The sequence below is a fragment of the Fusarium keratoplasticum genome, chromosome 10 (assembly GCF_025433545.1).
Source record: "Fusarium keratoplasticum isolate Fu6.1 chromosome 10, whole genome shotgun sequence".
Taxonomy (NCBI): domain Eukaryota; kingdom Fungi; phylum Ascomycota; class Sordariomycetes; order Hypocreales; family Nectriaceae; genus Fusarium; species Fusarium keratoplasticum.
Window position 1 is genome coordinate 471,424 of NC_070538.1, and position 27,970 is coordinate 499,393.

Genomic DNA, 27,970 nt, shown 5'->3' on the forward strand with positions numbered 1-27,970 from the left:
AAACAGTCCCAAGATACTAGTGTTGTTCTGTGATTGGTGATCAACAGCATAGTGATCTAATTCTCGGCTATGATTGAGTTGCAATTTTCGAATTTGTGCTTCGAATCAGGAGCCTGACTTACTTCAAATGAGTAGACATGGGGCATGTGCATCATCGGCCTCATGGCTCTGTGATGAAACCGAATTGACTCGAAAAGCCACAACAAATTCACAATAATACTGAGAATGAATAGGTGAACGAATGCAAGCAAGAGTAGGCACCAAGCCTTCAGATATTTTTAGAGGCTTCGCTACTCTAGTAGCTCGTTATATACAAGATCATGGCTCATAGACACGTTCTATACTCAAACACCCAAAGTATCGACAAGAAAGAAATCATTTTGACCCGCCAGGAATCCCACTCTAGTAAACCTTGGTGATGGGGGTCTTGACATAGGGCTTCAGGCTGGTCTTGCCGTTCAGCTCCTCGTAGACAGCCTGCACGAAAGCCTGGGCGACGGCCTTGGCAGCGGCAGGGCTAGTATGGGTGTGGTCCTTGGGGAAGAAGGCGTTGACGGCGTCCTTGCCCAGCTTCTGGTACATGTTGGTGACGGCCTGGAAGTGGTCGACGTAGGTGACGCTCGACGAGGCCAGGGCCTTGGTGGCGGTCTGCTGGTAGCCCACGAAGCGAGGGGCCGCAGAGTTGAAGGTGCCAGTCTCCCACTGGTTGTTGGGGGTCTGGGAGCTGAGGATGACGGTGGCACCCTTGGCGGTCATGAGCTTGGCAGCCTGGCTGACGTAGAAGACAAAGGTGTAGACAGTCTCGCCGGTGACGTCCGAGATGCAAGTCTCCTTGCCGGCTCCGGGGCAGTCAGAGCGCTTGTTGTCGTTCTTCTCAGGAGAACCACCATCGTTGTGGCCGAACTCGATGACAACAATGTCTCCAGACTTGACGAGGTTGGCAACCTCCTGGAAGCGGCCCTCGTTCCAGTAAGAGCGGGCAGATCGGCCACCGATAGCCTTGTTGACAACAGGGGCAGTCAGGTATCGGCCAATGTAGTTGCCCCAGCCATCTGTAGATCCATCGTTGGCGCCGTTCTTGGCCATGGTGCTGTCACCACAGAAATAGACAGTTGGCTCAGCGGCAGCGCGGATGGCACCAAGGGCCAAGGCCGTGAGAGTGGAAATAGTAAACTTCATTTTGACAAGATGCAGATTATCCAGGGACAGAGCAGAATCGACGAGTGTGAGCTGAAACTGACCTTGAGGGAATTTCCCTGGTCGTATATATAACAAACCAAACAGTCTCTATATCGAAATAGCTATGGCCAAAACTCAATAAACATGCGGTCAATGGCGCGTTTACGAAACAAGACAGTGGCATGTCTGGCTCCGTTTCTACTAAATCGGGACTTTCACCCGTAAATGCCAAGGCCCCTATGAAACGTGGGTTGATATTTCCCGCCAGTCAGGGGTTGACGCCTGGACGATCCCGGCAGCCTGACCCTGTCGGAATGAAACTCGACCCGGGCGGACAAACAAAACGATTGATGGAAATCTGCAAGAGTCCCGCTGTTACTTTGGGGAAAGGACCTTGTTCCTGAAACTCTGACTTCGGGGCTGTCGGCTTTGTCCGTCAACTTCTCCTGCCATGGGTTCAATGGTGCGCTTAGTAAAAACGCTAAAAGTTTAAAATGCCGACTTGGCAGGTGACCAACTATAAAGTCGGACTTGGGGATTGCGCATTTCCTAGGTAGTTTGCGTGCGTGGGATGGTCTCGGGACTCTTGCCAACTCGGGCACTGGGTTCACCTAGTATGAAGCTAAGTCGTCCTTGATCATGAATGTTGAGTAAAAGACGGTGAATTGAACGGATCTGCGCATGGAAATATTCCGTGGGGAAAGGTATTGCCTGAGGGACCTGATTCCTTTCGGCCGGACGTGCGGGGACAGTGTGCCCTCTAAGAGAGGCCTCTTGCTTGACTAGAAACTACATGATTCTCGCCTTTTGAAAGGAACACAATTGGATAGATGACCTATAACTATGTGTGCGTCAGAAACATGTGTCGATGGTGTTGATGTGGCGACACGTACTATCGAATAGCCAGCAGTACTAGCAGTAGTATCTCTATTTCATTCTTTTCTTATTTGTCTCCGTCGGGTACGATATAAAACAACACACTAATAAACACGTCCTTCTTCTTTTTCAATGGCGTCTTAGTCGTACACAAGATCAAAGAACACACTTATAAACACAGGACAGCATCAAACCCCAAAGGTGTAAAACACCGTGGTCTCTATTTCATAAGGCACGTTAAGACGAGTAGTTTCTTTTAATACTGAAAGCAAATAAATATTATACTTAGCATGTAGTAAGCTAGTCCTCACTAGATTTGTCCACTCGAGAAGCCCAGGCATTGCCGCGGAGCACTGAGTTAGATTCTATCTCCCTCCATGCCAAGGACCTCATATGATGTTTTTCGGTATTGGGTTTCAATGCCGGCATGTATCAAGAACTGCGTTCTTTGTTACTGTGGCTGGGCGCTTCTTTTGGAAGCGCCACCCTAGCGCACTCATTCAGTCATTCTGCTCGCTGACATAAGGCATAAACTCAAATTCACCTCGTCTTTTACACGCCCTGAACTTTCTTCTCTTTCCCTTAACTCCCAATATCAACTGTTTAATTAACTCAAGACCCAGGACTTTGTGCCTTGCTTACTTTTACAATGGTAAACCGCGGAAAGCCATCACTTGGCTGTTTTACCTGCAAAGACAGTCGAGTAAAGGTATGCAGTCATCCCCCTTTCTGTCTGCCGAGTACCCCTACTAGATATTAACTCTGCATTACGAGTGCGATCTTCAAAAACCCTCCTGTAAACGATGCCTGCGCCTAACCGGGCGCTGTCCAGGTTATCCCTCCTCCTGGGAACTGGTGCACCGTCAGCAGAATACCCTCGCTGCGCAACAGGTCCAGGCCAGAGTCGACAAGCAGAGAAGGAGGCGCGATTACGGCGACCTCAACGAGGTGTCTCCTCCCCAGCCACCAATTGGAAGCCCCGTCACATTGTGCTGCGTGTTCAAGCTCTACGATGACTACTTCCTGAACTCGGGCATAGGCATCTTTGAAGCCCTGCCGATTCTCGGCTCGGGGAAACACGCCCCCTGTTTCTCTCATGCGCTCAACGCCGCGGCTCTAGCCAGCGGGGCAGGGCTGCTGCATCAGTCGGGTGTCCTGGTCCGGGCGAGGCAGGCTTACGGAGACGCCATCGCGATGTTGAGGCGGTCAATGCAGGACTTGGCGGTAGGTGGTTATGATTCTATTCTGGCGTCCCTCTTTGTGCTCGGTTTCTTTGAGGTTTGTGTTCCTGAGGTTATTTTTGTTATCTCTGCTAATTGTGTTGCAAGGTCTTGGTTCAGCAATTGCCTCGTGCAGAAGTACAGGGCACTGGTGTAGAATGCCACCCCCATGCCAAAGGAGCGCTTGCGATGCTTCGGTCCAGGGTGCAGCGAGGACTAGATACGCAGTTGGACCAGAATCTCTTTATATTCTGCCGCCATGTACAAGTATGTCACCTCCCTTATCTACACTTCCTGCAGCTGACGCCCCCGTCTCGATCATGGACATCTTCTCAAAAAAGGCTGACCCTGCGTCACTAAAAACTGAATTCGAGGACCCATGGATAGCCTGGCCGAGATTCTGCCCCGTTGACTCAATTGTTCAAACGTCAGTCGATCTGCTGGCCGAAGTCGAGAGCACAATGGGAGTGAATCACTCCAAAACGCACATCATCAATGTGGCCGACCAAGTTCGGCGCGTCTTGGGAAGTCTTGATCTTGTGGTTTCCCAAGTATCGCCGGCCACTAGCCGGCATTCTAGCCCTCCTACGTACTTCAACGGACTTTTGAGAAACCGGTCTGCTACCTCGGCAGCTATCGCCAAGAGCCTCTACCTTACTGTGCGGTTACACCTCGTCGACGCGCTTCTACGATCTTTCGATGCCCAAGTTCACGTCGCGGAAGCCGACGATGATCTCCCGTCCCCGATTCCCGAGTGGTTAGTCATCGAGCAGGAAGCTGGACTACGCACACTCTGGGAGGAGGTCACGGCTGCGCTGGCACCTGGTGGACAAGCCCCCGGGGCAAAGGAGAATGCACCTGGGGCTGCCTCCCGCATGTTCTGCCTGTCATGGCCTATGGCGGCTATATCACAATCGACCATGACCAGTGAACAGTGGAAACGTAGAGTGTGGGAACTGATTGAAAAGGACAGTGGGCAATAGGGCTCAGTTCATTTGAGAACCAAAAATGAGGGATAATGCGAACGAAACCTCTAGTTAATCCATTCCCAGTTCCACGGCTACACGAGGTCGACCTTCTGCTGAGCACCCTCCATCGGCTGAACCCACTCAATCCTCCTCCTGGTAAAGATCTCAGCAACAGGCGCCCTAGCATTGACGCGCTCGTCTTCGTTGTCGATAGTGCCGGCCTTTAGATAGACCATGCCTTGCGTAGCAGGCCCGTCTCTCCAGAGGGTGGTGCCGCAGTTGCCGCAGAAGTGGCTAGTGACGGCGTTGCCGGCATTCGAGGCGTTAGTGTACGTCTTGGGAGTTCCGTCCACGACGGTGAGATGCTGCGAGGGGAGGACCCAGTTAAAGCTGCAGAGGGAGCCGGAGATGCGTCGGCAGTCGAGACAATGACAGAGGGCCTGAAGGTGTTAGTCGAACTTGCAATGCAGGTTGGAGCAGGAAACGCACTTGGGCAATGGGATCACCAGAGATGGTGTATTTGATCTCGCCGCAAAGACAGCTGCCGCTCATGATGATAGATGGGGCTTGTAGATGAAGGAGCTAGGGAGTAAGACAGAGAAGAAGGCAGAAGAATATAGGATGAATAGAGGATGAGATGATTGTAGTATTGGATGGCAGTCAAGTAGGTAAAGGGCGGCTTTATAGAGCAAGAACCTCCGCTCTCAGACAATGCCTGAGGAGCCACTTACACGAAGCCATATCCATCTAAACCCATATCCATCTAAACCATTTCGAGATAGCCATGCGATGCTGGAATATAATTGGTCGCTCTGTTCCATTCGGCCTTCTTGTTACTCCGCCGCTAAACAAATCTCGACCTGACCGCCTACTCCGAAGTACCAGATCACGGCCCGGCATAACGAGAGAGCATTGAAACGTGCGGAATGACATTGGACCTTTCGGGTTCGGAAATTAGCCGCCTCCGAATGATGGCAGCCGGCCGGCTGGATCAACCAGACTGAGGGTTGATTGAGCTCCGGAATCAGCCACGATAAACACAACTAAACCATTTTGGTGCATGTTTGCGATATAGTTTGGGACGAACCTAGCTCTGGAAGGTCCCTGCCATTTCAAAATACCATTAGTTGTGCTAGGAGAAAAGGTCGAAGCGGTGCATAAGAAGGCCGTGGCAAGTCTTCGTCTTACTGGCCATCATCAGAGTTCTCTATCCTCTTCTGTTTTTTGCAGTCGAATTTGTTCATCAGGCCATTCCCAATCATGCCCTCTCTATCCTCCATCCAGCAGCCCAACTCCCAAGTTGCCAACACCCAAGTTGCCAACACCCAAGTTGCCAACAAGACTCGAATTGTTGCCGTGATGAGTACGTTAACTCGCAATCTCGGAAGAAAAGGCTAATACAATATCAGTGGGAGGCACGGGTGGCATCGGAGCCGCGACATGCCGCGAGTTGGTCACCAGTTTCAAGGAACCGAAACTCTACATCGTCGGCCGGAACGAGTCAGCGGCATCTCACCTTACACAGGAACTTGGAGCAATCAACTCCTCGGCCGAGGTTCACTTTATACAGAGCGATCTCTCTTTGATACGGAACGTGGATGACCTTTGTCGCTCGGTGGCTCAAAAGGAGACCGCGATCGATCTCCTTTTCTTGACCGCGGGTATCTTGAATCCCAAAGGCCGCAACGGTACGTCATCTCGACAGTTATGCGAGCCTTGGCAACTGAAAAAATGTCTAGATACGGAAGAAGGCCTAGATAAAATGTACAGCCTCATGTACTTTTCTCGTATCCGAGCAGTCGCCAACCTCCTCCCCCTTCTCAAAAACGCCGCCGCCAACGGCCGCCCATCCCGCGTCATCTCAGTCCTCGGGGCAGGGAATGAAGGCAACATTTTCAAAGACGACCTCCCCATGAGAGACAACTACAGCCTGAAAGCCTGCTCCCGACAGGCGATAGCCATGCACACGCTGTCCCTCGAGTATCTCGCCCGCGGGAACCCCGATGTTTCGTTCTTGCACGTCTACCCTGGCCCTGTCCGGGGGACCAATATTATGGAAGGGTTTGGGCAACCTTTGAAGGGCGTCATTGGGGTTCTGATGCTGCTGGCTGCGCCGTTTAACATGTCTGTGCGGGAGTGTGCAGCGAGACAGCTGTTCTTGATTACCACTGAGGCTTTCAAGGCAAAGGGGGATCGATCCGGATCGACTTTAGCGGTGTTTAGAGTTGGTGCTGATAGTGAGATTCTTCCTGAGAGTCCGCTTGTGGCTGGGTATCTTAAAGATGGGATGATGGAACGGGTGTGGGCGTTTACGGAGAGCACGTTTATGAGTGTCCTAGGCAGAGGCAAGGAATCTTAAACTGGTGACATTCAGGGCAGGATCTACAGAATCTCAACCAACGATACTCCGCCAGAGAGATCTCTTGTTTTGCTAGAAACTACATGATTTTTGCCCTTTGAATGGAACACGATTGCGTATACAGCTTCTATAGGTATATCAGAAACACACGCCGATGTTGTTAATGTGGCGACTCTTCCTCTCGAATAGCTAGTCACGACAGCAACAGTAGTTTTACTTGATAGTTTCTTTCAAGACTCGGAGTGTAAGATTACTCTAGCTATTATCTCTCTCACATAGAGAGCCAGTCCTCGCTATATTTCATTTGCTGGGGAGTCCAGACATTGCCACAGAGCATTGTTGTGACTGTGAAACAAGTGATGTTTCTAAAAGAAGCCATCAGCCATAATAAAAAAGACATAGTTATTGACACATGCCGGCATTAAACCCCGATGCCTAAAATCAACAGAGCATTGGGTCGGGGTTGTGCCTCACTCTATGCTGAGGACCTCTCTGGTCTGGCTTTGGGGAACGGGAACTGCTGAGAGAGGTCGGAAGGAATCTTTGCTCCCTGCCTTCTCAACGACATCAGCCTCATTGGGATGTCAAGTTACTACAGGCGTGCGGGCTATCTCCATATGATTTCGGTGCTCGACCCAGTAACAAACCTTGCTCTCATATCATACTATGCTGGCCAGCTATACGCCCCAACCATCCCATATCCCGGGTTCTGCAATCCAAATACCAGCATCATCGCCTCATCCGATCGAGGTCGGTGTCTCGCTTGCCGAAGCCCTTCAATCCCCTATATTCGATCCGGCACCCTACAATCTTTCCTTGCGCAGCATCGCAGAGAGAAACCGGATGAGACTCAACTTGGTCCGAACCTTGGGTACACAGGGGTGTTGAGGGGAGAACGGTACGCCTGATATGGAAGTGTTAAAATATCCTCCCCTAAGTATATTGATGAAGGTATAATAATGAGTATGAAAGAATAGATAAAAGAAGATCTAAAATACCCCAATATATGGGCATATTTTATATATATAATTACCTAACATCTAGGATGAGTTACTCTTTTGCCGTCCTCGTGTATTGTTTAGTTATGCTTGACCCGCGTGAACTCCCGCAATCATCTGAAGCCGGCTTGCACGGCATGTCCGTAGTAGCTAAGGAGCCCGATGAGTCGGATATCGTTGAGGAGGCAGAGACTCTAGGATACGGGATTCTTAGGGCGTATAAATACCCAGCCAAAAGCGATCTGTGATGCTGACACTAAATCACTCACTCTGCAGAGGTTGGCAGCGTGATATCTTCTACGCTGAGGTACTCTTTGAATTCTGAGTCTTAATAGCTAAGCTACAGCAGGCTTTCAATCAACACGTCCATCCTGATTCTCCCTACAAGATCTCAACCAGCGGACCAGTCCGGTCAATGTTGACGCCGAATCGACTAGGTGTGGTCTACCTTCACGTTAGCAGCAGTCTCGAATAACCTTGAAGCACTCACCTGGATGTAGAACACGCCATCCTCCAGAACGTACTCATTATACGTCTCCTCCGTCTTATCCACGACACGAAATGCAATTGTGCTCTTCTCCACAGCCTCGAGGAACCCCTCCCTCAAGACATCATTGGTCCCAAAGCCGTCTCCATTCATCCTCGACACAAGGGCCCCAAAGTACCACCTGATCTGATCACCAGTGCCGTACCGCCAGTTCTCAACCGCATCCTCAGCAGAGTTCATCTTGTCGAAGACGGCCTCCCAGTTGGGATCAAAAGCAACCTCCTTCTGGAGCATGGCATTGAGCTCTTCTTGCTTCTCCTTGATGCGCTCCTGGTACTTGAGAGCCTGCATACGCACACGGTAACTCATCGGGCCAGGGTCCGAAGGCGCGGCATCGAGTGCGTCCTTCACGAAGTCAGTCATGAGGGCATTGTCAATATTGACTCCGAGCTTTTCGGGATGAAAGATCATGACCAGCTCGCCATCCGGTGACACTTCACAGCTACAGTAGTCGGTCTTGCCGTTAGCATCCGCGGCCATGGTCAGCACGTGAGCGGTGCAGATCTTGTTGAGTTCATCCTTGTGAGCTTCCCCAAGGTTGTTTACGAAAGTTCGAAAGTTTGACACGGCGGATTTGACATAACTGGCAAGGGTCAGCGTCGGGTTTGTGTTGGGTGTTGATTTCGGCCGCCTACTCCCTCATGAGCTCGCCAGTGTATCTCTTGGCCCAGCTATCCTCCTCCGCATACGGCCAGATCTTGTGAGGATCGATGTCAATAGTCCATGGCTCTCCAAGGATCTCCGAGATTTCCGCCTCATACTCGGGCTTCTTGGGATCCCACTTTTCTCGGACTGGCAAGTAGTAATTTGTGAGCACAACCCTGGTGTTTGTGAAGAATTATTAAACTTACTGTCACCGCGAACATAGAGGGGGAGCTTCTCGGCGGGCGGAAGAGACATGGTTGCGAATTCTGGTGTGATGGCTTCGTGTATGTTGTTCAGGGCTGATCTGTGTATCCAAATCACAAGTAGACCTGGGACGTCGAGGTCTTTTATTGGCACTTCAACATCTCTCAATAAGTCTGCCAAGGTAACCATCTCAAACCCCAGTTACAACTAACGCAGTGAGCTAGTTTGCCTCAAGGCTGGGCTCAGCTTTACCCACCACATCTCACTCCACAACCCCATCTCAAGATCACTCCTTGGCAATGTTCGACACCAATTATAACCGCCTCGGGTTCCCACAAAGGTGGAAACTCGCAAATAAAGTAGAATCAATCCCCAGTCGTCAACCTTGTTGCCCACGTTGACCGGGCGTAGGCACTCCTGCATCAAAAAGCAAGTCCGATACCCGAATGGATCATGTCGATCGGGGGGGTACAGCTATCCCCATTGTCCTCTCATTTAAGCTTAGAAACGCCACTTACATGAGCTGGAGTGTTAGCTGCTTGGCATCATCAGGGCGGCTACACTTGGCTGTCCAATTCCGTGACGGAATACATGCCGGTGGAGTTGAGGCCTCGCTAAAAATACGTAAAACGTGCTTCGATCAGGAGATCTGACTTGTCCAGTCTCTTGATCGTGTGAATCGCCCGCAAGAAAGCCTCGCTCAACGCCTAATCTCGCAACCAACAAACCGCTCAACGCCAAGATCTCCATCTAGCGGCTCTGGGGATGACCGACATCCGAGCCTGGTCAGCCGTCAAGCCAAGGCATGCAGTGCTCTACCAAGAGATCCACTGCTAATTGACTTGAGCTGACCGTGATGGACGAGGAAAGAACCCTGCGTTGAGGATGGCATCCCCACCGTCTGCTCCCGCAGATAGAGAGGCCTCGATCTGCAGTTTCTCACTGATGTGTCATTGAAAGGTTGTGGTATTCTCCTTGATATTCAACTTTCAGTCTATGTCCTCATCGAAACGGTCCGAGTCCGTGAATTGGACCCCTGAGTACCTATGTAGTGAGATGTATACCCAGACATATGCCACAGTGGCATCTTGATCATCAACACCCATCAGTCGCACAGGCAAATACCTACATGTGCCACAAGGGTGCCACTTAGAACACACGAGTTTCACGGGCATATTTACAATCCTCCCGCTTCTAGTTTCCGGAGTGCCACCACCGCGTACCTGAAAGAGAACACCACATTTAGTGTCACCAGCACGTCAACGGCACTTATTTTTTATACCTCAGACAATGATACCTCATACGACAAATACGATACGCTTTACAAGAGGCAAGTCAAGTCATTTCTCAAGCTTCGCCTTCAATATCAGGCAGACATGCGAGTTACATCTCAAGTCCAAGATAGTTCATTCAGCATCAGCAGGTTACCAGGTTCTAACAGAATGAGCGCTCGTCTACAAACCAGATCATTATCAAACAATATCCCCATCTCACTCATCATGGCCAGTACTGACAATCAAGCTCTTCCACTCATCCAACAACCCAACAGTAGCCTCACACTTCCCCCTAATAAAAGCCTCGCAATCCTTGCCCAACACAATCCTAACCGGAACCTCCCTCCCATCCCTCCTCGTAAGCACATCAACAATAACTTGACACCCCTTCCTCACATCTCCCTCCTGTTCGTTATCCGTCTTGTTCAGAACCCTCCTGGTCTGACCCGTGGGCGTGTTCTCATCGTCGTAGGCGGCGATGCGCTGCTTCGTCGTGACTTTTACACCTGGGTTGAGAAAGCTGGTGCGGAAGTATCCAGGTTCGACGACTGTGGCGACGATCTTGAACGGAGCGAGTTCCTCTCTGAGTGACTCTGCGAGGGAGCTCACACACGACTTTGTCATGGCGTAGACACTGTAGCTCGGCCCTCCGTTCCAACTACCCAGACTTCCAAACGTGACAACAGTACCCCTTGTATCATTCTCTCCGATATCCTGGGCCCTCATACCAGGCAAAAACGCCTTGACAGTATTAAAAGTCCCAAAAACATTGGTATTGAAACTGTCATACACCTCCTCAGGCGACGACTCCTCAACCGAGCCCTCAAGAATGAACCCAGCAGCATTGATGAGATAATCGACTCTCCCATGTTTAGCAAAGACATCCTTTGCGACAGCTTCAATGTCACTCAGAGGTGAGGTGACATCGAAAGAAAGAGTGTGCGCACCCGCATCGGCGAGATCCTGGATGCGTGAGGCGTTGCGGGCTGTGGCGACGACGGTGTGGCCGAGTTTGAGTGCGATGAGGGCGATCTCACGGCCGAAGCCAGATGAGGCGGCGGTGATGAACCAAACAGGAGTAGGAGCCATTGTAGAGATTAGAAGGAAGGCGTTTGTGAGTGAGTAAGTTGGAGTGAAGGTGGTGAGCCTTTGAATGGCTTCATGGGCGTCTTTATAGAGCTTCAACGGCTCAATTGACACGAGTAGCTGAACATGTTGAATTATCTCCGACAAAGGTCCATTCCGCACCTTCTACGGGCATCTGCTATATCTCCGACTGGTTAAAATGCCCATTCCATTTCCCTTTCGTGCGACGAGAGGAAGCCATGCAGGTTGCTGACAGGGTTGTAAGGCCTATCGCCGACTGGTTAGACTGCCCACTCGGTCGTGCAGGTGGCTTACAGGGTTGTGAGGCTTATCGCCGAAACGTGATCATCGGCCCAGGCTGTGTGGTGATGATGTCGGCGATAACCACCACCAGATGCACCGTGGACCATCGAAACCAGTGAAAAGATGCTAGAAAGATGGGCAATTAAAGGACATAATCTCGTAAACTCCGGCTTGCAAGTCCCTCTCCGATCCCAATTCTGGTGGACCACCACGCCAATGCACAACACAGCAAGACCACAAGTAAACAAGGTATCGAGCATTGCATTGCTGGGATAAATTCATACACTAAAACTATCATTCTACACGCATCAACCAAGCCAAGCCAAGCCAAGCCGAAGCCCCCCAAACGCCGTAGCCGAAACTCCGGGCTCAAAAAGCACATCATTCATCCAAGGCCATCACGGCAATTTGATACAGGCCAGGCCAGTCAGTTCCACTTCAACACTCTAATCGTTTCTCCTCATCGCCAGACCATGTTAGGTTGGCTCTGCTGTCGACGCACACCCGCGCCTCCAGGTCCGACTCCGACACCAATAGTGATCCGACGGGGCGGTCCGCCAGCCATGCCGCCCTGAGGGCTTCCTCCAGTGTGTTCTGTTCGAGCACCACCGTTCATGTTCATTCGTCTGGCCTGACCTGGTGTCAAGGCCTTGTCCAGCTTCAAGTCTGTGGGGGAACAGACCATGGGCGGGCTTCTTCTCCGCTCGGCACTACCTCTGCGGAGTCGAGAGATGCCGTTGGCGCTGCTGGCGAGGGCCGCAGGCAGACTAGGCCTGGGTCCAGGTCGGTCGCTGCCTAGTGATCCCACTGACGATACTCTCCTGGCGTTGGATGCAGCTGTGCCTGTCATCATGCTCGCCCTACGAGCCTTTTCCTTCATGGCAGAGTGCAGAGCGTTACGGAGCTTTCGAGCATCAATAGTGGTCGTCGTCTCCGAGTCCGACCCAGACCCTGGAGGGTTGTTCTCATCGCTGATGGTCGGCAAGAGTCGCGTGGGGCGTGGGATGCCCAGTCCAGATGGCGATGGCGAAAAGTTGCCAGTCTTAGTGACATCTAGTGATCGCAAGGGGGGTGTTCGCTGGGTCTCGGGGGAGCCTGATGACAAGTTCAAGCTCATGGATGGAGCTTTCGGGATAGGGGATCCATCAGGACGAAGGGAGTGCCTAGCACCCTTCGACAAGAATCCAGCCTGGAACCTGCTGGGCTTGGCAGCTCCCAAACTGCTGACCTCGGGGACCTCGAGACTGGGGCTCGATTCCTCGTTGGCAGGCTGTAGCGATTCTTCTTCTTCAAGGTAAGCTGGGACTGCAGGTGCAACGATGGCCTTCTCAGGAGAAGGCTGCGCTGGAGACGAGTCGCTGAACTTCTGGGGTGTCTTCTCAAAGTCGGCCAGAGTGCCAGCCTCTGACTCGTCGTCTCGCCATCGCACTCCTCCCTTCTTGTTCTTCTTCACCGGGGTAAAGCTGACGCCCTTCTTGGAGGCTCCCAACACCCTACGTCGTCGAGGGGATGCCTTCATTGGGCTGGTAGGAGCAGCCTCAGTCGGGGCGGCCATGAAGACCGGGGGCGCAATGGGCTTGACGTGGAGAGAGGGTGTCTTCTTTCGCTTAGGTGTGCCGCGGCGAGTAGGTGGGAAAATGTCCACCACAGGCATGGAGCCGTCAGGCTTGACCACCTGGCCAGCAGCGGTGTAGCCAGTTTGGAGGAGACGGTTGATGATCTCCTTGGCATGTGCCACGGCCGACTCCTCGTCCATGCCCATGGTGTCAGAAAGAGAGGCGAGGATCTCGAACTGAGCAGTGAGGAGCATCTGAACCATGGCTGCATCACCAGCCCTGTCCTGCTCCAGAACCTCGTGGTAGGCTTCGCGGTTAAAGTTGGCCTTGAGGAGCTCAGCTTCACGGGTGAGGCTGTTAATCTCTCCCATGTCGGCGCCGTCAGTGCTCTGAAGCTGCTTCAAGCTGTGCGATAGAGCCGTGTCGATGGCCCGCTCCCAGCTTGACTTTTCCAATTTCTGATGAATGTGGTGACGGCTGTTCTCCAACTCGACGAGAATACCTGTCGCCGTCTTTCGAATGGCCACCAGGTTTTGGGGCATCGAATCCTCATCGCCTCGCTGATCGCAGACGTTGTCAAACGCCGCGATCCATCCAGAAAGCATGCCGATACGACGTTCAAAGCTCTTCAACTTCTTCATGTTGCTGATGCGCTCCTGACGATCAGTAGCAGAGTTGTCGTAGGCCGCCCGCAGTCTCTGAATACCCTCCCGAGCCGTCGAATCCCGCTTCTCGCACTGCTTGCGGAACTTGGCAAAGAAGATCTTTTCCGCATCCTTTTGCTGTGCCTTGAGCTCGTTGATGAGAGCCATCTGCTCGTCGATCTTGACCAAAAAGTCCTTGACGTGTCTGTTGACGTTGAAGACATTGCGGGTAACCTTGGTCTGAATGTTCTTGGCTCGGTTTGCGTATCGCAGCGTGTTCTGGGTCTCGTCGAAATGCGCACTCGATGGCGACACGCACACAATCATGACGGTCTTGCAGTTACCGCCGAGGGAGAACTTGAGAAGTCGAGTAAGCTTGCTGTTTCGGTAAGGAACGTGAGCCTTTTGTCGACGGTCGCAGAGAGCGTTGATGCAGCTTCCAAGCGCAAGAAGAGACTTGTTGATGTTGGCGCCTTCGGTGAGACGCTCGCCGCGATTCTTGGTAACGGAGGCTCGCTCGGAACCAGCAAGATCGATGATGCTCAGTGTAGCCATGGTGTGAGGCTCGCTGACATCGGCGTTTCGATCCTTCTGAGCGATGTTGATCTGGAGGACGGCGTGGGATCGGGAAGATGTGGCGTTGGCCTCGGTAGGCGACACAGTTCGGTACTCGTTTCCTTGGACAATTATGTCCATGACTTCTTGGACATCCTTGGGGTGGTGGCTAGTAAGTCCAGAGACCGTCACCGCCTGATTGCTGTCTTCTCTGAGCATCAGACCGCCCTTGGGACCACCACCTGGGACCAGCAAGTCACGAATAGTCTCGTTGTAGATCTCCAGGTAGCTAAGACTCAGCTCTGTGGTCTTGTCCTGGCTCCGCTCCTCAATCTTCTCGAACAGTTCTTGCATGGTCATGAAGATGATGCCGGGTTGTTGGGCGGTGCCGGTAATGGTGTGCGTCTTACCACAGCCGGTGGCGCCGTATGCGAAGACAGTCGCATTGTAGCCGTCGAGCACACTGTCGAGCAGGCTTCTAGTGGTTCCTTCGTAAACCTCGGACTGGGTCGTCGTGTCGTCAAAGACGCGGTCAAAGGCAAACACTTGGTCCTTGACCTTCTTGGAGCTGGGGAGGACGGATCGGGAGAACTTTTGGATGGGGTTATGCTCGGGAGGATCAAACACTCTGTGTCATGTCAGCGCTTGCGAGAGGAGAGAGGTCAAGGTCGCGCGCGTACAAGCAGCGGTCGTCGACGACCTTGATGACGTTTCGAATGCCACGCTGGTGCAGCTTCGGTGCGGGGACACCGGCGAGAGAACCATCGCCCAGAAAGACTGTTCCGTCATCGTTCTTTTGCCTGCAAAGAGTCAGCGATCGGTGCCCAACACATGGGAACATACTCCATACACTTGCGCAGCTTCGCGAATAGTGAAGGGCCGAACTCGAACTAAGACATGTCAGCAGCAGCTTCAACACCCCGAAAGCAAGCAACCTACCGGCAACAGTGATTGACGACTGCCCCGTATTGGCCATGATCTCGTTCCTCTGGCCAATTGTGTCGTGTAGATAGCTCCCCTTCCTTCGAGCACTCGTTCACGGATCGAAGAAACGGGAGGAGTTGTCGTTGTTCAAAGTAAACAAAAGCTCAACGGCAAAAAATACAAGGCTCGCGTATGCCCGTATTTCCGACCATGAGAAAAAAAAAAAGAAGAAAATGATCGAAACGGACAAAGATGAATTGAGTCCTACCTGTCTGGCTGTTTGTTAGCGTGTTGAAGTGGGAAAGGAAGGCCTTCTTCAATTTGGGAACTGCACCGAGCACGGGCGCCAGGTGACGTTTAGTTTGTTTTTGCATCCTTTGGGCGTGGTTGCTGTGGGAACGCTTAGCGTGGTGTGGCCCTCAGGGGTGTGCCAGGGGATCCCTGTGCGAGCTCTGAGTGGGTGTGTTGGTCAAGATCAAGGTTCGAGAATACCCTAGAGATGAATACTTGAGTGAGAATGTGAAGGCATATCTTGAAGATGGACTTTAACTTGCTGATTTGCAAGATGTTATCAATTTTCTCAGGACTTCAGGCCTTTCTTGCTTCTCGAGAGTCCTTTAATTGACGAAATACCCACGTCTGGTGTTTGCCAACTTGGCCACTCAAGAGGCCATCACAACAACTTGTGGAACAACAAACATTGATCGTCGCTGAAACAGACCGCTGTTCATAACACAACATCCTTGGACTAGTACCGGAGATGAGAAGGAACACATAATCGCTCTCCATTAGTTAGACCCTAGCATGATGATGACAGCTCCTTTATGCTATGTCTACCTGTGAGTGAATGCTTCACATCGGGTCGTCGGCACAAGATTCAAGTTCACAGAGGCATGCGCAAATCAGGCACCATCACATTAACCGTATAGTTTACAACCCAGGACGCCAACCATGCATATAAGCCTAGAAACCATAACAACCCCTTACAGAATATTCCACGCCCGTGCCATTCTCCACGAAGCTCACCACGGGAGACGGGTGCCCTAGGCCCCAACCTCTGGTGTGAACCGATACCGTGGTAGAGCAGCCATCCTCTCTTCGGGGCTGACCTCGGCATCGTCGTAAAACATCCTTCCCTTCTTGTCCTTGTCCTTCTTCTTCTTGTCACTCTCCTCTCCCTCACCCTTCTGCGGGGGCTTAATACCCGCCTCGGCCATGCGGATCAGCTGGTCAATGTCATCACCAGCAGCGGGAGCTGGACCGTTCCATGCGCCACCCTGCGTCGGTCGCTGAGGAAGACCAGGAGGAGCGGGAAGGTTGCCTGATGATGGCCTCGCGGGTAGCGAGTTGGGCGAGTAGCCGTAGGGCTGCGCAGCACCAGGTGCTGCTTGTGCAGGATACCCTGGTTGCTCGTAAGGTGCTTGTGATGTTTGATAAGGGGGAGCATTCTACACATGTTAGCATACGCTGTACAGAACAGGCCGAGAAACTCACAAAGGTAGCCTGGTTCTCAGTCGCCGTCGCCGCCGCATCCACACCTCCATTAGCAGTAATATCCTTCTTCCTCGCGCGAAACTCCTCCAGCCGCTTCTTGAGCTCGCTTGCCGATTCAACCTTGAGCTTCTTTCTGGGGTTGTTCATCGCCTGGCCAGGAAGAGGATTTCCGGTCGCAATCTGCCTATCTTTTTGCGCCTGCTGGAAGTTCTGGAGGATGCGGTTGCGGTGCTGGTCGAGGATGTCCTGGGGGATACCCTCCATGCCAAAGATCTCGACCTCGAGGCCCTGTCGGTTCGGCAGCGCGTTTTCGACCTGCGAGAGGTTCTCCTTGTGCACCTGGTTCATGTGCACGGAAAGACCTGTGGTGGCGAGTTGTCAGCGCGTTGTCTTCACTCTGATGCTAGAAAACTGACCTCCCGCAGTGTTAAGTCGACGACCACAGCGGTCGCATTTGAAATGCTTGGCCTTTTGATGAGAAATGAGAAGCTTCAAATCTTCAAAATCACGCTCGCCTGCAATCACATGGTTAGTATCCAGCCATCGAGAATGCCAGGCGCAAGGTTCGTACAGTAGTAGCACCACGGCCGATTGAGGAGCTCCTCGATGTCGGGGTGGCCGCGCTTCTTCTTGCCCATCTTTTCGATCGTCGCAGCGAGTTCGCACAGATAATACAAGGGTGCGCGCAATGCAATTCGAGTGCGCAAGAGCGTGCGCCTTACTAGAGTCGATTCGCAGTGTCGTAGGCGTGGAACTGGCTGAAGTGAACGAACGCGACAAGAAAGAAGTGGGTAGCTAGCCCGGTAAATGGTCGGCTGAATAAGCTCTTGCTGAGCCACAGAGGCGGTGCATGTCAACCACCACAACCAGCATCACGACGCGTACTTGACAGTCAAGGCTTGAACGTTGATTGCAACTTGTGAATTAAATTTGTACGTCTATAAGTGATATTTACCGTTAAGTTCGTGATGCACCGCCGCCCATAGTTGACTCCATATCATCTCCCATGACCCCCCATTACCCATCCGTTCCCACCCATCCTGGTCACCCTCATTAGACATCTTGGTATTTTCCCTACCAGCGAGTATCGCGCCTGAATGAAACCATACATGACGTGAACCGTACATGCCATGGCGCCTCTTCCCATTGAATTGAATGCCTCGGGTGGCACCAGCCAAAACGCCCCAGTCCATGCTCCAGAGGGTACAAACCAGTTAACAACGCCGTATCCCATTAGATGTCATCAAAATCAAGACCCATTTGACGCCACATGGTCAAACAACATCAACGGCCATTGGCCCTGTTGAATGCTGGTCATATCGTTCGTTGAGGGCCCGGCTGTGACGCCTGGGACGCCCGCGCCCGAAGTGGCATCACGCGTGGCGCCTCCGAGCGTCAAGAGTGCCGACGCACTATACCGATCCTGATTATCGGCAATGGCGGTAGTCCAGTCGTGCCAAGTGTTTCCGCGGCCCTGCCATAGCATGTCGGCCGTGGGTTGAGACGCCACTTGCTGTGTCGACTGCGTAGTGAAGGCAAGGAGTGGATTCGCCTGTGAGGCAGATGCCGGGATTGCTGTTGCTGCTACTGCTGCGGCTGCTGCCTGAGCACTGGTGCTGTAGAACATGGCCTCGGTCTCATAAGCCGATGGTGCCATTGTGCTTTGCGTGTGCTCGTTGTAAGCCAAGGCGGGATATGGCGTCTGCCCGTTGAGGCCTGCGTCTGGAAAGTAGCCCTTCGATGACGGCACCTCTTGGCTTCCTCCGCTTGTAGGCGCGGATTGAACTTGAGGAGCAGTGTAAGCCGAGGCCTGAGCAGGCTCTTGCTTGATCTCGGGCGTCACAGCTGGCTGACTCTCCTTGTTCTCCTTGTTGCGCATGTCATGCTCGATCCAAGCAATGGTGCGATCAATGATGTTTCTAATCTCAGCACTGAGGCTAGGTCCCGAGCCTGGGCGCATGTTAGGGCTGACTGATGAAAAAAATGTGAACGTGAATATGTGGAACTTACCGAGCAAGGAGCCAACCTCATCGAGAATGCCGACCCAACCGTTCATCTCCTCCCGCAAAGTGGCAATGGCCTCTGGAGTCGTCTCAAAGCGCCTCTCCCACACGGCCACGAGAAGCATGAAGACTCCAGCCGTGTACATGGACGTCTGGTACCATGTTGTGTCGAGACACTTGTGCTTCTGAATCTCGAGTTGACAGTGAAGCATTCTCCTCGAGACATCCTCGCAGATGGCCATGTTCTCAGCCATCATCTTCTTGTCGGCAGTCATAGCCACCGAAGGATGACGGAGACAGAGACGGAACTCGAGCGCCCACGTCTTGCAGTAAAGAGCAGGCATGCGAGTCATCTCAGTCTGTTCAGAATGGTCGAGCTTAAGAGAAGTAGGCAGCTCATCTTCCCAGTTCTTGATCTGGGTTTCCAGTGCATTGACCACACTGACATAATTTTGCGGATCCCTCTTGACACTGTAGATGTTGGAGTACATCTCCAGGTAGATGGGGATGATTTTGAAACTGACAATGCCTGGCCAGTATCCGCAGGGGATGGAGCGGGATGTGTCGACGCCTTCATCCGACAAAAGCTCATCAGCGATGGGTTCGGGGAAGCCGACGTCGAATTCCTCAACCGTAATGGGCATCGGCCTTCCACGACGCCCGGCAACAGCGATGTAGACAGTCATAATGACCCAGAATGCTCTCTTACGCAGTTCGTGCTGAAGATTCGTAGGCTCGCCAGGCTTCCTCGATTCTCGATGGAGGTTCATCTCAAGGGCGCGTTGCAGAGCCAGATTGGCAATGATTGAGACACAACCAGGTTTGGGGAAAGCCCTGGTATGCACCGCAATCATGGCCATGGCCTGGACCGAAGCCAAGTCGCGGGAACATGTCAGCTCAAAGAACTTGCTAAGAGCAAAATGATAATGTTTGTTGGATGACTCGTTCAGTCGAGTGCACTGATCAGCCTGCTGCCAGTTTCGAGTGCCGTAATGAAAGTAGATCATGGCAAACACCATGTGAACAATAACGGATTCGGCCACAGTTGGCTTGAAATTAGGTTCGTCGTACATGCGCGTCAACTGTCGACCGTTAGCAGAAACAACAGCGAAGCATTGGCAGATTGGCTTACCAGTTGCATAAAGGAAGGCTTGTGAAGGATAGGGAGGAACGCGGACAGAGTGAGGAAGTACCAATCTGCATAAGTAAAGGCATCGCTGCGTGAAGGCATTTCGACATGCTGAGGAGGGTTGACGTTCATGATGGACTGCAGAAGGGCTTGAGGAGACTTGTTGTACAACGGCGCAGAGACAGCTGCATCAGCTGGAGGCTCGTCCATGTCTGCGGCCTTGAACGAAGCGAGATCGACTGTCATGCCAAGGATGGATAATCGAGTTCCCTTGATGGAGCTCAGAGGAGCGCTATCACCTCCAACTCCGAGATGACTCTCTTGAGGCCGTGACTCCAAGAGACTTCGAGGGAAGCTGGGCGTGAACTTTGGCTTGGCCAAGTTGTTCTTGACCCATGCGCTTCCAACTTGCGACCATGTGTCGCCCGTATTTGGATCAGGAACCGGATTGCCCATGTCGTCAAAGGACACACCGGAAGGGTACTGCGCGTAGGGGGCCCATTGCCAGGGCTTGACCTCGACGCCATTGTCGCCTAGCAGCTTCTCGAGGTTGCGGATATGTGCCAACATGTCGCTCTTTTCCCTCTCCAACTCTTGCAGATATCCTCTGCGCTCGGTGCGCCCTGTGACGCGGTCTGTGACATAACACTCGAGGTTCTGGTTGGTGCAATGGGAACATCCCTCTGGAAGAGCATCGCATCGGATCTTGCGAACCTGTAAAGAGCGCGGTTAGTATCTCGCCGAAGGAAGCCACCCTGGCCATGACGTACCTTGCACCGGTCGCAAGCCTGTCCCGTACGCGTATACGACTGCAATCGGTTCTTGACAACGCTGGAGAAGTCGTCAGGGCCGCGCTCCAGCCTCGGCAGCTTCGCCTTGCCTGGAGCCTGGACGGGGCCGTCATCTTCGCCGTTGCTGGCGGGTCGCTTCGGAGGTCGTCCGGGCATCTTGGGTTTGGAGCGCGGGGAGATCCCCCTGGAGGAAGATGGTGAAGTTGTCGCTGACGAGGCAGCAGAGGATGAAGCGCTCTTTGCGGACGCAGACGCGGCTGTAGCCTTGGCTTTGGCCTCGGAAGTGTAGATCGCGGCGGGCTGGCGCGGGCGCCGCCCAGTGGCTTTCGGTCGAGTCGCAGGCGCCTTTACAGCGAAGGCCGGGGGATTGAAGTCGAAGATGCGAGGATCGGGAGCCCAGGCGAGGGCAGAGCAGGACTGCGCGTCGAATGGCCAGTTGAGAGATCCTGGCTGCGACGGCAACGATAGCGACGAGAAGTTGGTGATGGGAGAACTGAGGCTGCGCTGGGCGACGACATCCATCATCGACACCCAGAACGGGCTGGACTGGTAGTCGAGGGACCTGGAGCTGGTGCCGGCGCTGCTGCTAATGGTCGCGCCGCTAGAGGCCCCTACTAAGGCTGCTACTGGGTCTTGCACTGCCGGCACTGTACAGGGGACGGGCCCAGCGGGGAATGCGCTATGCATTAGCGGGCTTGGGCGCTGCAGTTCCGGGGTGCTGGTGGAGGCGCAGGGTGGCCTCGACGAACCCCCGGTCGCGGGTTGGGTGAGTGGCGATGAAGGGAGCCGACGGATGCTTGTGATCGAGACAAGGCAGCCGAGTCTGGACTCAAGCCGTGGCTGTGTTTCTTTGCGTGTTTGAAACAGCTGAAAACTATGACTGGTCTGAGATGATCTGACAGGAGCTGGCGGCAGTAAGGCGGTCTTCTAGATGTCTTGTCTTGAAGCCAATGTGCCTCTTGGTTCTGACAACTGAAGTCTGTTCAGGTATAGGTTGATATACGCATCCGTAAAACACGGCGACGGAGTTGGCGATCAACAGATTCATCACTCGACGGCTCTCTTTTGCACAGGAGAGGCCGCAATTCGCTTGGAAGAAGCAGTCAGAGCATGTCTCCCCAACAATGGAAGATGTCTTAACCGGCGAGATATTATGCAAGGAGCAACGGAGATGCTTTCTAGAAGCAGAACGGTATCGCACGGCATGCCTCGACATGTACCAGCAGAGTCTCTGGTCCGAGCAGTTGTCAAAGCCCGGACGCCTCGCCGCCTCAGCTGGCGCCCTGTCTGGGCGTTGCAAGGGGCATTGGACCGCTTACTGTAGAAGGTCTAGGGTTTCCACAGGCAAGCCACATCCAGAGAACGGGAAAGTAAAGGAATCATGATTCTGTGGCTGGAATCGAGACGAGACCGGAGATTCCGTAAACTTGGACGCTCTCGGATGAGGTGCTTGATGACGAGGTATGGAGCTGGATCAACGGAAGAATCAACGGGCAGTCCTCAACCGCAATAACGAAGGTGAGGAAACCTGCTTCAACCTTCCATGCAAGGCAGGTCTCTCAACCCCTCGTCTGCGACCTACCTTACCAAAGTATGATCCATGCCCCATGTCATGCTGCATTGGAGCCAGCCAGCCCTACCGACTGCGCGGTGCCCTGCCTCTGCTTCTCTTTGGTCGCCTCGTCTCGTGCCTTGCTGAACGTCGGGCTTATTGTCCCGCTCCCGCTACAGCATCTGTCAACCTTGTATCCGTAGACCAGACCTCCAGCTGTCTGTCCTGTAGTAAGCCCGTGTGGCGCCGGCCTAGGGTCGGCGATTATGGGAGGCAAACGATATTAGCGGAAGTCTGCTGGTCGAGATGGTGGTGAGACGGAGGATGGCACACAGCAAGGCCGCATATCTCGGCTCTGTGTATAACGGAGTGACGTAAAACTGTAAAGTCAAAGAAGGGGATAATTGAGAGTCCTCTCTGCTCATCTGGGACGGAACGAGGGAGAGCCGAGATTTGTGACGTGGTTGAGAGATTTGAGCCTCCATTTGAGTGTGTTAGTGCTCAGTCAAAGAGACAGCAGAACTTGAGATGCCGTCCATGTTAGTGGGACAGTATGTATACAGTGCGAAACATGTGACGGTCTAGACTGTACGTCACCCCGCCGCACCGTCCATCTCGAACCTTACCCCTCCACACCAAAAGATCGAGCCTTTGAACTTCGCGCGGCAGCTTTGCGACGAGATAACGAGACGGACGATTAGACGACTACGACGACGACGACGACGACATCCCGCGCTATTCCATATCGAGGCTACAGCAAGGCCAGCCGAACTTTTGTTGCGCGCTCCGCGGATCATCCAAACTTCTCTTCAGCCTCCCTTCCCACCATGTCTCTCGAAACCGTGACTGTCGAGCATCTGCCAGCCTCGCACAAGGTCCATGTTGCCCTATTCCGTGACGTACGGAACGCGGCCTTTTTGCACCAGCAGCTCCTCGGTCGGAATCCGGACTTTGAGTACGCCTTTATCGATGCCTCCGTGGTGAGTTCCGGTCCCATCACATCAGTCACCAGCGCTCGTGCCAAGTCCAAGTCGGGGTACGCGACTTTGACGTCTGGAGCCTGTCGCTGATGCCAGATCCTCAACAGGTCATTTCTAGGCTTCAATTATTATCCGCCGTCTTCAAGGCTACGTCGGCGGCCGTGAATGGTGCCCTGAGGACCCCCAACGTTCACTCCGAGATTGTCTCCTCAATGAGCTCTTCCAATAACGTACTATAACCTCTGTCGACAAATTTGCCCGAGACTGATCCGGAATTCAGATTGCCGATGCGTACCGCCGGTATGGCATCTCCCCTTCAACCAAGGATCTCATTGTGGTCAAGGTCACCTTTCCAGCGGACAATGGCGCCGAGCTCCTGACCCATGACCAGGTCTGGGAGCATCTCAAGGCCAATGTTGAGGGAGAAGCATCACCCGTTACAGACGAGCAGATCGCTACTACCAGTGACGTAGCCAAAGTGCGCAAGTACTACAAGCTGAATGGCTTGAAGTGGCTCGATGAGATCAAGGACGACAATGTTAGGCAGAGGGAGATGGAGTCACTCGTCATCAGTGCAATGGCTCTACGTGGAGTCTGAATACGATATTCAACCTGTCACAAAGCATTGTCGCCAAGGAGTAAAACGTAAGTCATATCTTCATCTATGCTTTGTCTATCTCAAGCATCGAGATCCTAAGCGCCCCGGACTCCTGATCGCTACCCATGATGCAAAAAAAGAACAACCATGATATCAAATTCTTTTCTTTTCCCTTTTCCCTTTCTTACGCCAAGCCGACGGCGCTCTTGCATCGTCGGACCAACTCGGACCACAGGGCATCCCGGCTGCCCTTGGTACGCTGGACGGCGTCCTTGTTCTCGTGTGCTCGTCGGAGGAGATACTTCATGCACTCGCCAGTAGTTCCCCAGACGAGGTACTTGTAAGCGGGCAGGACCTTGGTCTTATCCGCCTGGCCGGCCTCGACCAGCTCGCAGCTGACCTCATCGGCCATACCCTGGAGCTGGGCAAAAGCAATGTCCGACTTGGCGCGGCCAGCGTCGCAGATGGCACGGCTTCGGCGAACAGACTCGGCGTTGTGCGACGCAATGACGAGGCTGGTGGCGGGGTACTCACCCTCACCCTTGACATCAGCATTCCACTGACGGGTGAGGACACTGGCGGCGAGAGAGTCGTAGCAGGCATCGGTCTCCTCCTTCGTGTCGTGGAAGAGCTCACGGGGGTCCGAGTTCAGGTAGGCGCCGCGGACAAGCTTGACACCGAGGGCAAAGTTCTCGACCTGGGCGAGGGCGAGGTGTCGGGATAGGACCTCGGGGCAGTTCTTCTTGTAAGCCTGGTACGTGCCAAAGATGACAGCCTCACCAAGACCCTTGTTGTACTTGCGGGTGAACTCGAGAGTCCAGTCATCGATGCCGTCCTGGAGCATGTCCTGTTCGGCGTCAAAGAGGAGGCGGACACCTCGCTCCTGGGCAAGCTGGCAGATGGAGTCGATGGACTTGTACAGGGCGGGGCTGGGAGGAAGGCGATCCTTGAGCTGATACAGGGCGATGCTGCCGGCGCCAGTGAACTTGAGAGCGACAAAGTCACCGGGCTCAGCCATTCGGACCGTCTCGAGAGTACCCTGGGCCCAAGGCACGATCTCGTTTCGAATGCATTCCTCCGTCTCCATGGCGCCGTTCTTGAGGGCACCAGCCTGGTCCTCGGTAAGGACGACCTCACGGGCATAGTTGAGAATCACACCAGTGAAGCCAATGTTCTTGAGTCCAGCAATGGTGGCCTTAATCTCTGCGGGGTTCTCGCCGGCGCAGAACTGGGCATAAAAGGTCTTCTTGAGGAAGTATCGGAGGACGGGGTTCGTGTCCGAGTTGAGGATGGAGTTTGTGGTGTTGGCCAGGACGTTCATGATGCGCAGCGAGGGAGGCAGAAGAAGAGGCGACGACGAAACGACCATGGTAGCCAGAGATCGCACGATCATGCTCAAGGGCAGGACGGAGAGGGGCGCACGACCGGTACCGACGGGAGGAGGGATAGGGTCGGGGATGGGGTGCTCGGCGAGGGTGGAGGTGCGTCGCTCAGAGGAGTGGATGTGACGACGGGTGGCCACATTGGCCTTTGTGATGGTTGTGATGGCGATGCATGGTCGGATGGTAGCGGTGCTAGAGGATGCCGCCCAGCGCAGGGGCTGGCACGTCCCTCGCCGAAGGGCCAAGCTCATTATATCTTCTGGTGTTGTTGAAGGGAAGTTGGAGAGGTTGCTAGGTGGTGGGGGGATGGATCGGTTTGGAGGGATCCAAGAGAGGGCGAAGCTGACGGTGAATTGGTGTTTGTTTACGAGTGACGGTGCGTTGGAGGTGGCAGCAGATATAAGTTTGGACTGCAGATGGGTTGATAAGGCGACTCTCCTCGAGAGAGATAACAGAGCGTCAATGGGAGATAAGTTTATTTTTACCTTTGAACCAAAGTTTCTGACCCAGTAGTGTGAGGGACAATGAACGGGTGGCAGACCTTAAGTACTTGTATCCATGAGCCGTACCTGAGCGGCGTGCGCAACGACGGAGGTGGCGCTATCTCCAGCCATGGTATGGATATCTCTAGTCATTGTCCCAGTCGCCAGTCCCATTCCAGGCATTTCCCAGCTTGCTGTCTCGACTAAGAGAAATCATTAGTCTAGCCCCTGCTTCTCCGCAAACGCCGAACCGGGCCGTGTGCAATGGGCAAGGACAGGGCCGAGAGAGGTTACCGGGACGGGTGAGGGTGAATGACCAACCAAACCGACGATGCCCTCAAGCAACGGAGCTTATCAGCCATCACGTGGCGAGGCGACGCCATGCAAAACATGGTAAAGACCGTAAAGAGGGTCAAGGTGTAAAGGCCGAATCTAGCCGTGCGTGGGGGGAGTCGAGTCTAAGAGAGATGAATGCTGATTGGGCGGGAAGCGCCGGGACAATGTGAATGCGAAGACGCCTTCAAACTGGGGGATATCATGGGGACGCACGAGACGTGATGAGGCGCCGATGCCGCAACAGGCCGATACAGTTGTCGAGTCAATTGGTGATGATGATGATCTCGGGTACAACACATGAGTAACACAACACATCTTGTGGAGAAGCTGGGATTGGCATTCACATTTGTCTCTAGGAATTCCTAACCCAGAAGGGATCGTATAGTACATGTTCTGCTCTACGCAGACAGAAACACACAGACATCGTGATATCAATGTCTTAGCCATCGTGGGCCTCCAAGTGGTGATGGTGGAGAGGGGCTCTCGGCCGGCAGATAAGGCTTGATGCAACGCAACGCCTTGTGCCGAGATGATGGCGGCTCTGCTTCTCTGGCCTGGACCGGGCTAGTCGGAGAAGCTGTTGATGGAACCAGCCAATTCTGCAAAGCTTTGCTCGTCATGCCTCCTCCTCATTGACATGGCTCCACAAAGACCGAGCAAAGCCGCTCGCCGTCGGCCACGGGAGAGGCGCCCACACCAAACAAGAGGCCACGCCGGGCTCCACCCCGGCAATAGCTGGGTCCTTGTCCTTCGCCTCTGCTTCCCCCAGTCTTCCTTCGTCCCCTCCAAAAGTCCGGGCCGCCGGGCTCACGATGCTGGTTGGTCGTCCTCGTGATCGCTGTGGGACTGACTAGAACGTCCACCACCACGGCGCCGCAGGAACTCGACGTATCCGATCGGTCTCCCTCGGGCTAAGCCGACGAGGTCCTGGATGCCACCGTAGACGAGTCCAAACATGAGCCCGTACCTGGCGGTCCGGGCGGCCGTTGTGAATGACAAGCGATCTAGACGCGAGAGGCCGAACATCGGCGCTTGTTAGCTAAAAACTGGTTCCACCACCTTTGTCCACGTCGCAATATCTACCCGTCGCTTTCCATGCTCCACGGGGGGCGCAAGAGGCCTGCAGAGCTCGTGCCCCCATACACAGATTCCCCATATGGGGTTCCTGTGAATAAGGCGAAATCCCGTTCGTCCACATTGCAAAAGTTCGGGAAGGAAAAAAAAGACAAGGGCATCAAGGGATTGACCACTTACGCCAGAGAGAAAACGCGCCAGCCACGGTCAGGGTGGCTATCGTGGTGGAAAACATGTCGCTCGCCCCGCGATATCGATCAACCGTGCTCTCGAGGGACAGGGCCATCATGCTCCAGAGGCCCGTCTTGAGACCCATGCGGAAGCCCTCGCGTATGCCGCCCTGCATGGCGTGGTAATTCTTGCTCTTGTGGTAGAAATACCACCCGGTCGTCGTGTCTGGCATCTTGTGGGCGTGCTCGGCCCGGAACCGCAGCTGCGCCATCTGCCCACCCTGCGTGGCCCCCAGGGAGAAGCCGACGAGGGCTGACGATATCGTTCCCAGCATCAGCCGCGTCGGCGTCGGCACGGAGAGGCGAGGGAAGGCATCCTGGGGGAAGGCTGACGGAGGTTCAAGATCAGATGGCAATGCTGCGGTAGAGGGAGCCCAGCCGGGCCGAGGAGACGCTGGAGTAGCCATAACAGGGTGTATCCGGGTTTGAGGGTCGATCTCTGTCTCTGTCTCGCCCAGTCTCGAGGCCGAGCTTGTTGCGAGGCTCGGTGTTTGAGGCTGCTGATTTTCGGGTGGGCCTCTTGACTCTCTTTCAAGTCACGCGGGAAGAGGATGCGTGTGGCCGGAGTTGGCGATTCCGGC

General features: G+C 53.7%; 11 protein-coding genes and 1 pseudogene across 12 annotated transcripts, besides 1 other annotated feature; 3 read left to right on the plus strand and 9 right to left on the minus strand.

Annotated features, from left to right (window-relative positions):
* Positions 1-402: 402 nt before the first annotated feature.
* NCS57_01200200 (uncharacterized protein) lies at positions 403-1,179 on the minus strand (the record flags this gene model as incomplete). The annotated part of the gene is made up of 1 exon (XM_053061687.1): positions 403-1,179. One exon carries the CDS (start codon positions 1,177-1,179, stop codon positions 403-405), a length of 777 nt encoding a protein of 258 aa, XP_052908215.1.
* A 2,416-nt stretch (positions 1,180-3,595) lies between these two features.
* Positions 3,596-4,258, plus strand: NCS57_01200300 (uncharacterized protein; the record flags this gene model as incomplete). The annotated part of the gene is made up of 1 exon (XM_053061688.1): positions 3,596-4,258. One exon carries the CDS (start codon positions 3,596-3,598, stop codon positions 4,256-4,258), a length of 663 nt encoding a protein of 220 aa, XP_052908216.1.
* A 77-nt stretch (positions 4,259-4,335) lies between these two features.
* On the minus strand, positions 4,336-4,825 carry NCS57_01200400 (annotated as a pseudogene). The gene is made up of 2 exons: positions 4,733-4,825; positions 4,336-4,683 (listed from the first exon to the last, which is right to left on the minus strand).
* Positions 4,336-4,825: a sequence feature.
* A 678-nt stretch (positions 4,826-5,503) lies between these two features.
* Positions 5,504-6,602, plus strand: NCS57_01200500 (uncharacterized protein; the record flags this gene model as incomplete). Its single annotated transcript, XM_053061689.1, has 3 exons — positions 5,504-5,606; positions 5,653-5,931; positions 5,983-6,602. The coding sequence occupies 3 exons, from the start codon at positions 5,504-5,506 to the stop codon at positions 6,600-6,602; spliced, it is 1,002 nt and encodes a 333-aa protein (XP_052908217.1).
* Positions 6,603-7,981: 1,379 nt separating this feature from the next.
* NCS57_01200600 (uncharacterized protein) lies at positions 7,982-9,047 on the minus strand (the record flags this gene model as incomplete). The annotated part of the gene is made up of 4 exons (XM_053061690.1): positions 7,982-8,044; positions 8,091-8,730; positions 8,783-8,939; positions 8,999-9,047. 4 exons carry the CDS (start codon positions 9,045-9,047, stop codon positions 7,982-7,984), a joined length of 909 nt encoding a protein of 302 aa, XP_052908218.1.
* Positions 9,048-10,486: 1,439 nt separating this feature from the next.
* NCS57_01200700 (uncharacterized protein) lies at positions 10,487-11,359 on the minus strand (the record flags this gene model as incomplete). Its single annotated transcript, XM_053061691.1, has 1 exon — positions 10,487-11,359. One exon carries the CDS (start codon positions 11,357-11,359, stop codon positions 10,487-10,489), a length of 873 nt encoding a protein of 290 aa, XP_052908219.1.
* A 760-nt stretch (positions 11,360-12,119) lies between these two features.
* NCS57_01200800 (uncharacterized protein) lies at positions 12,120-15,390 on the minus strand (the record flags this gene model as incomplete). The annotated part of the gene is made up of 4 exons (XM_053061692.1): positions 12,120-15,042; positions 15,095-15,214; positions 15,265-15,304; positions 15,354-15,390. 4 exons carry the CDS (start codon positions 15,388-15,390, stop codon positions 12,120-12,122), a joined length of 3,120 nt encoding a protein of 1,039 aa, XP_052908220.1.
* A 991-nt stretch (positions 15,391-16,381) lies between these two features.
* Positions 16,382-17,590, minus strand: NCS57_01200900 (uncharacterized protein; the record flags this gene model as incomplete). Its single annotated transcript, XM_053061693.1, has 4 exons — positions 17,404-17,590; positions 17,249-17,347; positions 16,833-17,194; positions 16,382-16,786 (listed from the first exon to the last, which is right to left on the minus strand). Exons 1-4 carry the CDS (start codon positions 17,468-17,470, stop codon positions 16,382-16,384), a joined length of 933 nt encoding a protein of 310 aa, XP_052908221.1. The 5' UTR covers positions 17,471-17,590.
* Positions 17,591-18,081: 491 nt separating this feature from the next.
* Positions 18,082-21,442, minus strand: NCS57_01201000 (Zn(2)-C6 fungal-type domain-containing protein; the record flags this gene model as incomplete). The annotated part of the gene is made up of 4 exons (XM_053061694.1): positions 18,082-18,782; positions 18,843-19,917; positions 19,968-20,678; positions 20,735-21,442. 4 exons carry the CDS (start codon positions 21,440-21,442, stop codon positions 18,082-18,084), a joined length of 3,195 nt encoding a protein of 1,064 aa, XP_052908222.1.
* Positions 21,443-23,134: 1,692 nt separating this feature from the next.
* On the plus strand, positions 23,135-23,885 carry NCS57_01201100 (uncharacterized protein; the record flags this gene model as incomplete). Its single annotated transcript, XM_053061695.1, has 3 exons — positions 23,135-23,343; positions 23,406-23,517; positions 23,568-23,885. The coding sequence occupies 3 exons, from the start codon at positions 23,135-23,137 to the stop codon at positions 23,883-23,885; spliced, it is 639 nt and encodes a 212-aa protein (XP_052908223.1).
* A 184-nt stretch (positions 23,886-24,069) lies between these two features.
* Positions 24,070-25,518, minus strand: NCS57_01201200 (Proline dehydrogenase; the record flags this gene model as incomplete). The annotated part of the gene is made up of 1 exon (XM_053061696.1): positions 24,070-25,518. One exon carries the CDS (start codon positions 25,516-25,518, stop codon positions 24,070-24,072), a length of 1,449 nt encoding a protein of 482 aa, XP_052908224.1.
* A 1,374-nt stretch (positions 25,519-26,892) lies between these two features.
* On the minus strand, positions 26,893-27,796 carry NCS57_01201300 (uncharacterized protein; the record flags this gene model as incomplete). The annotated part of the gene is made up of 2 exons (XM_053061697.1): positions 26,893-27,116; positions 27,340-27,796. 2 exons carry the CDS (start codon positions 27,794-27,796, stop codon positions 26,893-26,895), a joined length of 681 nt encoding a protein of 226 aa, XP_052908225.1.
* Between the last annotated feature and the right edge of the window lie 174 nt (positions 27,797-27,970).